The sequence below is a fragment of the Fusarium musae genome, chromosome 3, assembly GCF_019915245.1.
Source record: "Fusarium musae strain F31 chromosome 3, whole genome shotgun sequence".
NCBI classification, from domain to species: domain Eukaryota; kingdom Fungi; phylum Ascomycota; class Sordariomycetes; order Hypocreales; family Nectriaceae; genus Fusarium; species Fusarium musae.
The window spans coordinates 2,318,290-2,330,386 of record NC_058389.1 but is presented as its reverse complement, the minus strand read 5'-3'; the positions used below and the strand labels follow the sequence as shown (position 1 = coordinate 2,330,386).

At 48.3% G+C, this 12,097-nt stretch overlaps 3 protein-coding genes across 3 annotated transcripts; all 3 read left to right on the top strand.

The window, feature by feature from the left end:
* Positions 1 to 3,860: 3,860 nt before the first annotated feature.
* GNA3_2 (G protein alpha subunit) lies at positions 3,861 to 4,398 on the top strand (the record flags this gene model as incomplete). The annotated part of the gene is made up of 2 exons (XM_044821873.1): positions 3,861 to 3,984; positions 4,052 to 4,398. The coding sequence occupies 2 exons, from the start codon at positions 3,861 to 3,863 to the stop codon at positions 4,396 to 4,398; spliced, it is 471 nt and encodes a 156-aa protein (XP_044683206.1).
* A 237-nt stretch (positions 4,399 to 4,635) lies between these two features.
* Positions 4,636 to 5,217, top strand: GNA3_1 (G protein alpha subunit; the record flags this gene model as incomplete). Its single annotated transcript, XM_044821872.1, has 3 exons — positions 4,636 to 4,764; positions 4,826 to 5,064; positions 5,118 to 5,217. The coding sequence occupies 3 exons, from the start codon at positions 4,636 to 4,638 to the stop codon at positions 5,215 to 5,217; spliced, it is 468 nt and encodes a 155-aa protein (XP_044683205.1).
* Positions 5,218 to 8,974: 3,757 nt separating this feature from the next.
* On the top strand, positions 8,975 to 12,042 carry GPH1 (Non-essential glycogen phosphorylase; the record flags this gene model as incomplete). The annotated part of the gene is made up of 7 exons (XM_044821871.1): positions 8,975 to 9,137; positions 9,294 to 9,614; positions 9,668 to 9,933; positions 9,985 to 10,494; positions 10,547 to 11,463; positions 11,515 to 11,587; positions 11,635 to 12,042. 7 exons carry the CDS (start codon positions 8,975 to 8,977, stop codon positions 12,040 to 12,042), a joined length of 2,658 nt encoding a protein of 885 aa, XP_044683204.1.
* Between the last annotated feature and the right edge of the window lie 55 nt (positions 12,043 to 12,097).

The following is a 12,097-nucleotide window of genomic DNA, read 5'->3' as shown; positions in this document are numbered from 1 at the left end:
ATTGTCACGAAGCAGGAAAGCAACCAAGCACATGATGAGGCTTCCTCAAGATCAAGCAAGCAATTATATCCCAAAGTCTGACCGACTGGGCGGGGTGGTCAGTAGAGACACAGCCGAGTCATGCGTGGTTATAAGCTGCATATGGCATCGCTCTGCGCTAGGTTGACAGACATCACTACAGCTGATGTTTCATCCACGATTTTGAGTAGCACAGCTAAAGCAGGAAGGCGATGAGGAAAGTACAGTAATATTGACTGGTGGTGAAGGTTCTCGACGCTGCAACGGCTAATCAGAGAGGCACGCGCCTCTTCGATTCCGAGCGACATCAAATACATGACAGGGAGGGCCCAGCCAAGGTGTATGTCAAATCAATAATATATCTTCCCAAGCTTCCATGATTCACTGAGTTTCATGGCTTATTTCGCTTGGTGCAACTTCAACATCCAACTCTCGAGGAAAATTTTAGAAACGGAGTATAATAAGATCAGGGTACTAATCTTTCTGTCAAACCAACTTTCAACGGTGCGTGGCCAAGGCGAGGCTTATTGGTGTGCCTCATATGGAAGCCTGGTACATCGGTGAGGGAGATAGGAAGGGTTTGGGGCGGCGGCGAGGGTTTCTGCAGGCAAACACCAAAGTAGCTTGGTACGAGAAGCAGAAAAGGAATATGCAATATTAATATGCAAACATGGGTTGCATTAGCCCTCCACTTTATCTCCAGGAATCCTAAAGGGACCCTTGTTGGAATATTCTACTGACCCGGCTCCGTCTTTTGTTTTGCGGATGCTGTTTGTCTGGTCCCAGAAAACTGCAATTTCCCTCTGGCAAAATGATGGACGGAAAAAAGAGCGCGTGGCACGGTGCCATTGTCTAGAAGAATTATGAGGAATGCGTATAAACCCACCCAACTTGATTAGATCTCACGACGCTACGAGCAGCGCCCTCAACGAAGAGTCTTGGGACCCAGGTTGGGTGAGCCGTCATTTAGGTACCTAGCTAAGACAGCCCGGGAAATATGGGGAGGTGAGTCCCCTACAGGGGCCAGTAGAGGAACGTCAGGGGGTTAAGTATGTAAAGTCCTTCCGAGCCAGGCGGCCAGGCTATATAGAGGCCCGGAGCTGAGAAGGCTGGCATATACGGGCGGCAAGGCTCATTCCACCAGGTCCGCCGTCCCATCTTGATCTCGAACAGGATGTATTGTCGACATGCATCGAGTTTGCAGTTGTCGTCAAAGACTCGAGGCGTCGAGTCTTCATGGTATTTCTAATACATAAGGTCTTGTAGCCGCTATTTATTAGTGCTGGACAGGGCCTACCACAAGCTTTATGGCCAGAAGACATCTCGCCAAGCCACCGCGAATGAAGTTTGAGACATTGGCCAATTAGATATGCTTTTGGCACGTTGATCAGTCCCCTATGGATTCTGTAGGAGCGTTAATCCATGGTAGACTTATCTTTGTTAGGAAGTAGATTGGTGATCAATACCGCAAGAGCCTGTGTCAAGCGCAATTTGAACCAGGATACGGACACAGCTGCAATATCCACCCTGAAAACAGTAGAGTACCTACCTAGGTACAAGTAACGAGGGACGACATATTCACTTCACTTTGAGCGACTCTTATATCAATTGTGATGACATGAATGTTGAAACTTGATACTTCAAATCAGTCTTACATTGAGTTGGCCGTTCTTCTCAACAAGATTTGACCTAGTCGAGACTCCTGATCAAGTACCTAGTCGGTGGGATCATAAACTTGAACTGAACTATTATAGTGATGTTTGCAAGGTGGCCGATGTCCTCAACAACGGGATGACAGCGACTCTTGCTCTACCATGCAACATGCCTCACGGCCTTGGAGGATCATTTAAAAGGCATGGTCTGGAGCTTATCTTTTTGATAAACCAGAGCCAGAACCTCTACTAAAAGTCTCAAGAAGGTCCCGATAGTCTGATCAATGTTTGGGTCCTGTGCTAGCTAATAATATATACCAGCGGTGAACGTGTCAGATTCGTACCAAGTAAAGCCCACTGGCGACGACCACGGTGTTTTTGCCCGAGACTTGTATCGGTTCACACTGCTTTTGAAAGGCAAGTTAGAAAAATGCGGTCTTCCCACGGACCACCACTCTGAAAGGAAGAACAAGATGGAGATTTCCACATTGTCATGTAGATATATTACAAGATCAGAGACTTGAAGCCAGACAAATTAGAAGCGGCGTCCCTTCAGCTCAACTCTTGATGGTGCTGAAGTCGTTGGCAGTCGGACGTCCCTTCTGTATCAGGACATCCCACTACGTACGTTAAACTTATTACCCAGTGTGTGTAGTCTGTGGAATTGTGTTGTGATGATGCTCTATGATACATGGAGGCTTGTGAGGTTATTGAAATGGATGGCAGTATCATCATGTGGGGATTTTTTTTCTATCTCGGCGGAGAATAGCGCTGAAGTGAACCCCTTGGTGCTTGCCAGCAGCTGAAATGTCTGCGGCAGTCCCTGCCTCCTGCTTGAATTGGATTGGATGTGGATGTGACGGTTGAATCGATTTCGCAAAGAAAGCAGGCGGTGGCACGGTCGGTACCGATTGAGAGGTACCTTCCATTACCTTACCTTACTTTCCCGTCCCTCTTGAATCCAATGTTTATTATGTACTCGACCATGCCTTATTCCGTAGGTGCTCAGCGCAATTTAACCATGCACCAGCTCAATCCAGTTCAGTTCAGTTGACATCGCCTCTAACTTTGGCTTATGGCGTTCATCACCACGTTTCACTTCAGAGTCAAACACGACAAGGTTTCGCTATTTGGCATTACTTCCGCTTGCGCTACTCTGCCGAGATCGTTGCAAAACTCCCTAAAGCGACTCTTCCACAAACGGTCGAGTCTCTTTGTAACCAACGATATCCGGCTGTAGGCACTCTGGTTTGCGCCCCTCGCTCCCGTGAGAACATTGTTAGGAAGCTACTGGCTGCAGACGCCCCTTCAACCTGGACCATCCCATCAGCTTCAACCCCCCAAGCCCTCAAGGCTCAGAAGTACTACCTTAGTAGCTAGGCAAACTAGGCTCCCTTCAAAATCTCTCGTCTTCACTCGCCTGCTCACTGGTTCGCGTTGGCTCGTACACCCCTGTCGTCACTCCTTCTCCACAGTCGGCTCTCTCACCAATTGGCGCAGCCCTCCGCCGACTTTGTCTCGTCATCGTCGAGGTTCCTTAGTTGCCTTTGTACTCTTTAGTAGTCTCGCCCACGCGCCCTGGCTCCACGAAGCTGCCCCAGCACCGTACAGTAGCTGGTTACGGCCGACAATCTGGAGCGACAAGGCCAGTCCATCCGTCTCTTCCATTCTCTTGTCTACCCACCGCCAAACATTCTCCTTCAAGCTCTCAGCCTCGACGCTACTCAAGCATATCTCGCCCAGCTTCATCTTCCAGTACTATTCGGACTCGCTCGCCTGTTCCCAACAAGAAAACGCCTCGAGGACTCTTTTCTTGAGGGTTCGAGTCTTGTCCACGCATTCTCGCCCGTAACGATCCGATCTCCCCGACCTCTCCGTTCACCCTTGACGTGCCCGATTACCTTTTGCTTCACCCACTTCTTATCGCATTTATTCGCCAGTCTTCCTCGATCCTTCAATTCGAACCGAGCCAGCAGTTCGACGGTCCAGCTACAAAAGCCCTCACAATTGTCTACCTCCTCATTATCTCCACATTATACGACACCGCTTACTTTCGCAAACCGTTGCGACCGTCATGCACGTCTGGAGATAAGCAACATCATAAATACCGAAGTGAACTTGTGCTCAGCACTCCGATCACTTCATTTTAGCGAAGGGCCGTCTTTTCAAGCTATTTTGTGATCCGCCACAATGGGCGCATGCATGAGCTCGAGCAATGAGGAGGCGGATCAGAAGAAGAAGAGTCAGGCCATTGATAAAATTCTGGAGGAAGACTCGAAACGATTACGGAAAGAATGCAAGATTTTACTGCTAGGTAAGGGTGGCAAGGCGACAGGTGAAGCGCTGAACCCAAGCTCTCGGATAGTTAACAATTTTGGCAGGTTCTGGTGAGAGTGGCAAGTCGACGATTGTCAAACAGATGAAAATCATCCATCTTAAAGGATACTCGGAAGATGAGCTATTCAACTACCGGCCAACTGTCTTCAAAAATCTTGTGGAGTGCGCCAAGGCAGTTATTATGGCCATGCAACAATTCGACATCGAGCCTCAAAACGAAGAGAACAAGGCACATGCGGAGTTCCTATTAGAATACCAAGCCGAGTCTGGCCCTCAAGCGCAAATCGATCCGAAAGTGGGCGCGGCGGTACAAGCTCTGTGGAACGATCCAGCGAAAGATCTTCTCATGGAACATCAGACGGAGTTCTACCTCATGGATTCCGCCGAATAGTATGTTGGAACCCAACAACGAGTGCGGGTTGTTATTGACCTCCCTTGTTCTAGTTTCTTCCAGGAAGCGATGCGAATAGTATCATCAGACTATTTACCGAATGAAATGGATGTGCTCCGAGCGCGAACGAAGACAACAGGTATCTATGAAACGAGATTCCAAATGGGGCAACTAAGCATTCAGTAAGAACATACAACTTCCGCACCGGACACGGGGTTCTATTAACACTTGGGCAGTATGTTCGATGTTGGCGGTCAACGAAGTGAGAGAAAGAAGTGGATACACTGCTTCGAGAATGTCACATCAATCATCTTTTGTGTGGCTTTAAGCGAATATGATCAAGTCCTACTCGAGGAGAGCAGTCAGGTAGGCATGGCAATTGCAATAGTGGTTGGTGTCAGAGAATGTCTTCTAACATCAGCATTAGAACCGAATGATGGAGAGTTTACTCCTTTTTGACTCGGTGGTCAACTCACGGTGGTTCATGCGTACTAGCATCATACTGTTCCTCAACAAGGTTGACATTTTCAAACAAAAGCTGAGCAGGTCTCCGCTAGGCAACTACTTTCCCGATTACTCGGGTGGTAACGATGTCAATAAAGCAGCCAAGTATCTACTCTGGCGATTCAACCAGGTCAATCGGGCACATCTAAACCTGTATCCCCAGTAAGTTTTGTTAGTGTCGACAATGACCTCTACAGGTTTCTAACATAACATAGCTTGACGCAAGCGACAGATACGTCAAACATTCGACTCGTTTTCGCAGCAGTCAAAGAGACTATCTTGAATAACGCACTTAAGGACTCGGGCATTCTTTGATAGCGAATTACTGCTCATTTGATTTTACAACTACGATGTTAAGGGCACGGAACTGTTGGCTGGCGTCGAGAGCATTTTTTGGAGTTTCGGACACTGGGCTCAGGACGACATCGGTTTTATACGATCCTTGGTTTATTGTTTATTTATTTTGTTCACTCGACACCCATATGAGCATTTCTCGGGCATGGTCTCCACGGCTACGAACGAGCATTTCTCTTGTCAGTCCCTTCGCCGGCTCACGATACCTGGCTATGCACTTGATTATCTGCAGCTCAAGACAAACCCCTTCCGAAAAGAGTACAATCGAAGAGTCAATCGACATGGAGTTGGATTTGCGGTTTATATATCTTGGTCTGGCATATATTTTGCTTTATCGAGTTTTGGGCGACTAGACCTTGCAGGAGGTCAGAGTTCCGGTTAGGCCTTGCTCAATTGGTATTTGAAGCATTGTATGACACGGAAACGAAGGGATTCACAATGCGGTCCGGTTTGCTGTCTTGAAGCTGCTTAGCGAAGCAGTGTGGTCACTTGGGATTGAACAGAAATCCTGGAGTGCGGGATAGGTGGGGATATTACGCTACTAGCATTCCCATGGCTTCTGTCGGGCCCAAAGATGCGGGAGAGAACAGGCGTATGGCTTCCCTTTCCAGGGAGATTGGTGTTTAAGGAGCTGACTGGGAACATCAATGAAAGCCGGATTCATCGTCTGGCATGCTAATGGTTTGCTTATCTTCTCCCGGTACATATGTAGTTCTCGACTCGAACGAGGCGAATTGACGATATTTATATCATGGAATCGCTTTTGATGGGCTCCATTTAGATGTTATATATAATGGCCGTGAAGTGAAAGATGAATTTTGTTCTAGTGAGATAGCTTGCTTACCTGGGTACACTAGGACAGTAATAAATTATTGGTATGAGGATAGTCGCTTGGCGTAAATGACCCAATTTACTTACGCTCTGCGAAACATGATATTATGGTTCTATGGAGGACGTAAACTTTACTGGGAAAGGGGTGAGGTTTTATGACGGGGCTTACCCAAGAACCCAATATCATCAACATACGATGTTCCTGGAGCTATGTGCCATGTACTGACTGGTCTGGATGTGGATTGGAGCTTGGACCCATGAGCAACCGGCAAACTACTAAGACTAGACTAGTGGGCAGGGGCCTACGCTCATGAATTACTATGTATATCCATCATGACTGTGTCCAGTTAAGGAGGTAATGTGTTGAAGCTCAGCATCATAAGTACTTGTGTTCGAACAAGGGGCAGTTCTTAACTATCAAACTTGGTTTTATGAGGTTCAGTAATGTTGTACAACCATCAGCCTGGGGCTCTCATCAGCAATTTCAACATCGTGGGGGTCGAGCACGCGTGGTAGTATGTGCGTCCATGTGGTGGTAACAGAGCTTGTTCTCTACGCAGCTCCTTCTCAACGCTCTCAGGCCGTGCCATTCGACAGGACCATTCTCGGTGCTACCGACTTCGTGGCAAGCGGCGGTTACATATACCAGAGATTCTGTGCTCGATATAGTCCTCGAACAAACAATGGGTCTCGTCAGACCAGGCATCTTCCATTGTCAACGCCTGGCCCTCGTCTACCCTGTATCAATGGTCTGGTTTTGGAGAGCGTCTACGGACGCAATGTTTTGCCATGAAAGGCTGTAAGCTGCAACATCCAGCATGTCTGTCAAGATAGCAAGCAGGCTACTTGTTAAGTCTGATATTCTAGCTCCTCCGTGTCACATGTAGCTCTGCTGGGCTCGGTGACACCGCGTGGTGACGAACAAGGTTGTGTATTTAATAAGAGGTCTTAGCCTACGGAGTAGGTCGAGACCGAATATCGCTGAACCCAGACAGCTGAGCTCATGCTGAAAAAGGGCTACTGCTGGGTAACAAACACACCGGACGTCACGGCCCCGCAATCCGTTGGGAGAAAAGCTCACGCTAAGTCTGAAGCGAGGCTTCATTGATTCTTGTGTGCGTACCTGTGTGGGTGGGACTGTCTTGGAGTATGCACTGTCAGCAAATAAGTTGCTTGACAATGAATGGGGTTCAAGGCAAAGGTACTAGGAGCTGGCATGAGGGAGAGGGGGAGGACATTTATCGGGCTCTTTCTATAGGAGGCATGACTACCTCAGGTTAGTTCGCCTAGAGAGGTTGGAGGGGCAATGGATTCAAACGAAGGCATCAGGGGTTCACATGTCTCGAGGCGTTACCTACATAGGAACGTAGGTACCGTACCTTATATTCATAGAGGTATTCGAATGATGGAAGGCACCTCTCTCAAGCAGTAGCATATCATGACTGTCCATGCTGTGCATTAGTCGTGCTGCGAGAATATCAAGCTTATGACGATTCGCTGTCTTTAATACTATTCTTGATAGGTATGTCTAGTTGGATCGCATCGCATCGCATGTTCTACGAGAGTACTTCGTAGGTGTGTGTCGTATGTCGTCATGTCGCAGAACGGTTGCTGCGGGGGAGGGGAACCATGCCGCCAGTTGGTGATGGTATGTGACCTCGCAGAAGGAGGAAAGAAAACGTTACGATCCTTATCCTAAATAGCAAAAAGACTCAGGTAAACTACCCTAAACTTAGGATACTAGTTAATGAACTTATTTTGGCATCTTCTTTAAAGGTCTCAAGTTTTCTTGCTCCCAGAGGCCTAGTCCTTGCGGGAGAGCAAGCAAGAGGACGGCATTGGCCAGCAAGTGGAGCGAAAGAGACGAGATGCAACGCAGTATAGGTGGGAGCTCTAGGTGATGCTACATTCAACAAGCAAGACAAAACAAGATCACACGCTAAGTAGGCAAGTAGGTAATAAGTACTAGGTAACCTTACCTTACCGTCCAATATGAAGTACTTTAGGTACTAACAGGTAGGTTGAATGGATCCGCTCATGGTGGAGGAGTCTTGATGGGAGGCTCTTACCTAGGTACTCCATAGAGACTGACTATAAGCTCCCTGCAGCTCCCCTCATCAGCTCATACCTTACCTTAACTCTTGAGCTACTTTCTCCCCTCTCTTCCTCCTTTCTTTTCCAACCTCTCTCACAGTCCATCCTCTACTGACACCTCTGAATCTTCTCTTCGTAGCATCTGTTCGTCAATTGGCATAAAACTAACCATATTACCTTCTCTCATCTTTACCTCGACTCGTTTCATCCTTGTCATTCTTCTCCTCAAATCTTCTTTGCCCACTCCACCAAGCTCCCCTGTTCCCCAAGCTCCCGCCTTCTCCGGATCCCCATCAACTAAGCAGACAGCCGCTCTATACAACTGAACACGCACAAGTTCTCAGTCCACAACAAACTCTATAGAGGGATTCAACAGCTCAGATTCGACATAACCTCCGTTCGCATATACTTTTACCTTGCCTACCTGGATCAGATCCCTGCACTTATTGGGATTCTGAGCCGCTACGATAAAAGCAGGGCACGCAAGAAACTACTGCAGCTTTACCTTGCACCTTCAACCCCGCTCCCCACCCAAAGCTGTGGCACACCTCGCGTCGTTAGCCAGTCGTGTTATCTAACGTCGAGAACTCGTTAAGTGGCATCAGTAAACCTTGTTGTTGATGTAGGTGATCTGATCTGATTCTCGCTTCACAAAAGGACAAGGGGTCTATCAATAGTGGTTGAGTATTTAACTGTTATGCCCCGGCACCGAAAGGCCTTATCTCTCTTCTCTCGTCCCTCAATTTCCTTCCCAGCTCTCACCACTCGACTAACTAGCCTGTGGATAGAAGCGATGGCGTCTGAACAGCAACGTTTGCCCACCCGTGAGAGGCGCCCCTCCACCTCCGCCCCGATTGTAGACATTCAGGGTGCAGTCGGCCCCGCAGGCATCTCCCGCCCAAAACACACCCGAACTGCCACTGGTTTCGGTCCCAGTGAGATCAAGAGCTTTGAAGGTATGTTGTCTATGCCTTCAATCTGCAGTTCGTTCCGAATTGAATTGGTTTCCTCTGAGCTATTTCTGGAACGTTAAGATTCTTTGCTTAATGCATTTCCCCTATCGAACTATTGTAAACGATCTGCTTGCGAATGTTGACTTACACCACCAACAGCCTCGATTCCCGAACCTCAGCGTGAAGCATGGAAGCGCAACCAGTCTAGTGGCTTTACTGGCAAAGACGGCTTCGAGAAAGAGGTTGTCCGCCACGTCGAGACCACTCTTGCCCGCTCTGTCTTCAACTGCGATGAACATGCTGCCTACTCTGCTACCAGTCTGGCTTTCCGTGATCGCCTGATCCTCGATTGGAACAGAACTCAACAGAGACAGACTTATCGCGACTCCAAGCGCGTGTACTACTTCAGTCTCGAGTTCTTGATGGGCCGTGCTCTTGACAATGCTATGCTCAACGTGGGTCAGAAGGATACTGCAAAGGGTAGGTGGATTCAGTTTTGTATTCATTGATTCTTTGCTAACTTGAGCTGTTAGCCGGTCTTGCTGAGCTTGGCTTCCGAATCGAGGACATCATCACACAAGAGAATGATGCTGCGCTGGGTAACGGCGGTCTTGGCCGACTCGCAGCCTGTTTCCTCGACAGTCTGGCCTCCCTCAACTACCCCGCTTGGGGTTACGGTCTCCGATATCGATATGGCATTTTCAAGCAGGAAATTGTCGACGGATACCAAGTCGAGGTGCCTGATTACTGGCTTGACTTCAACCCCTGGGAGTTCCCACGACACGACGTGACTGTTGATGTAAGCCATTGAAAACTTGATTGAAAGTCAAGCACAGCTAATATAATACAGATTCAATTCTTTGGAAATGTTAGAAAGACCACTGATGAGAATGGCAAGTCCGTTGCTCTTTGGGAGGGTGGTGAGATCGTTCAGGCCGTTGCCTACGATGTTCCCATCCCCGGCTACGACACACCCACAACAAACAATTTGAGACTGTGGTCCAGCAAAGCTTCTGGAGGAGAGTTTGACTTCCAGAAGTTCAACAATGGTGATTACGAGAGTTCAGTTGCCGATCAACAACGAGCTGAGACCATCAGCGCTGTTTTGTACCCCAACGACAATTTGGAGCGTGGAAAAGAACTTCGGCTGAAGCAGCAGTACTTTTGGGTTGCTGCCTCGTTGTACGATATCGTTCGCCGTTTCAAAAAGTCTAACCGCCCTTGGAAGGAGTTTCCCGATCAGGTGGCTATCCAGCTCAACGATACCCACCCTACATTGGCCATCGTGGAGTTGCAGCGAATTCTCATTGACATTGAGCACCTTGAATGGGACCTGGCATGGGAAATTGTCGTGAACACCGTGAGTTGACCCACCTCCTTGTACCTTCATCATCTAATCTAATTGTTACCAGTTTGGCTACACCAATCATACTGTGCTGCCCGAAGCCCTGGAGAAATGGCCTGTTGGTCTGATCCAGCACCTTCTACCTCGACACTTGCAGATTATTTACGATATCAATCTGTTCTTCCTCCAGAAGGTCGAGAAGGCATTCCCCAATGATCGAGATATCTTGAGAAGAGTGTCCATCATCGAGGAATCTCAAACAAAGATGGTACGCATGGCGTACCTGGCTATTGTTGGATCACACAAAGTCAACGGTGTTGCTGAATTGCACTCGGATCTCATCAAAACCACTATCTTCAAGGATTTTGTCGAGATCTACGGCCCTGACAAGTTTACCAACGTGACCAACGGCATCACCCCTCGCCGCTGGCTCCACCAGGCCAACCCTCGCCTTTCGGAGCTCATTGCTTCTAAGGTTGGGGGTAATGGCTTCCTCAAAGACCTCACCACTCTAAATCAGCTCGAGAAGTATGCTGATGACAAGGAATTCCGTAAGGAATGGTCCGAGATCAAGTATGCCAACAAAGTCCGACTCGCTAAGCTCATTAAGTCGGCCGTGGGTGTCACTGTGAACCCTGCGGCATTGTTTGATGTTCAAGTCAAGAGAATCCACGAGTACAAGCGACAGCAGCTCAATATCTTCGGCGTCATTCATAGATATCTCCACCTCAAGTCACTGTCCCCTGAGGAGCGTAAGAAGGTCGTTCCACGTGTCTCCATCTTTGGAGGCAAGGCCGCCCCCGGCTACTGGATGGCGAAGCAGATTATTCATCTGGTCAACGCTGTTGGCTCTGTGGTGAATAATGACGAGGATATTGGAGATCTCCTCAAGGTTATCTTCTTGCCTGACTACAACGTCAGCAAAGCTGAGATTATCACCCCTGCATCGGACCTTAGCGAGCACATTTCTACTGCAGGCACCGAGTAAGTCAATAAACACCAAAGAATTGGTACCTTAGCTAACCTGTGTCACAGGGCATCTGGTACCAGCAACATGAAATTTGTTCTGAATGGTGGTCTCATCATCGGCACTTGCGATGGTGCCAATGTAAGTAAATGAAAAATGCATATGATTCCACAGCTGATCAAGAATAGATCGAAATTACTCGCGAGATTGGCGAGAACAACATCTTCTTGTTTGGCAATCTCGCTGAAGATGTCGAAGATCTCCGACACAGTCACCAGTACGGCTCTCATGAGATTGACCCTGACTTGCAGAAAGTGTTTACCGAGATTGAGAAGGGCACCTTTGGCTCGGTCCATGACTTTAGCGCCCTGGTCGCCGCTGTCCGTGATCACGGTGACTACTACTTGGTGTCTGACGACTTTCACAGCTACAACGAGACTCACAAGCTGGTGGATGAGGCGTATCAGAACCAGGAGGAATGGATCAAGAAGTCAATTACCTCTGTTTCTCGCATGGGATTTTTCAGCAGCGACCGCTGCATTGACGAGTATGCTGAGAGCATCTGGAACGCAGAGCCTCTTGTCGTCCATGATTAGATCGCGCAGAACTAGTTTATCATAGAAGCAGACAAGGCCATGTGGATAGATTCAC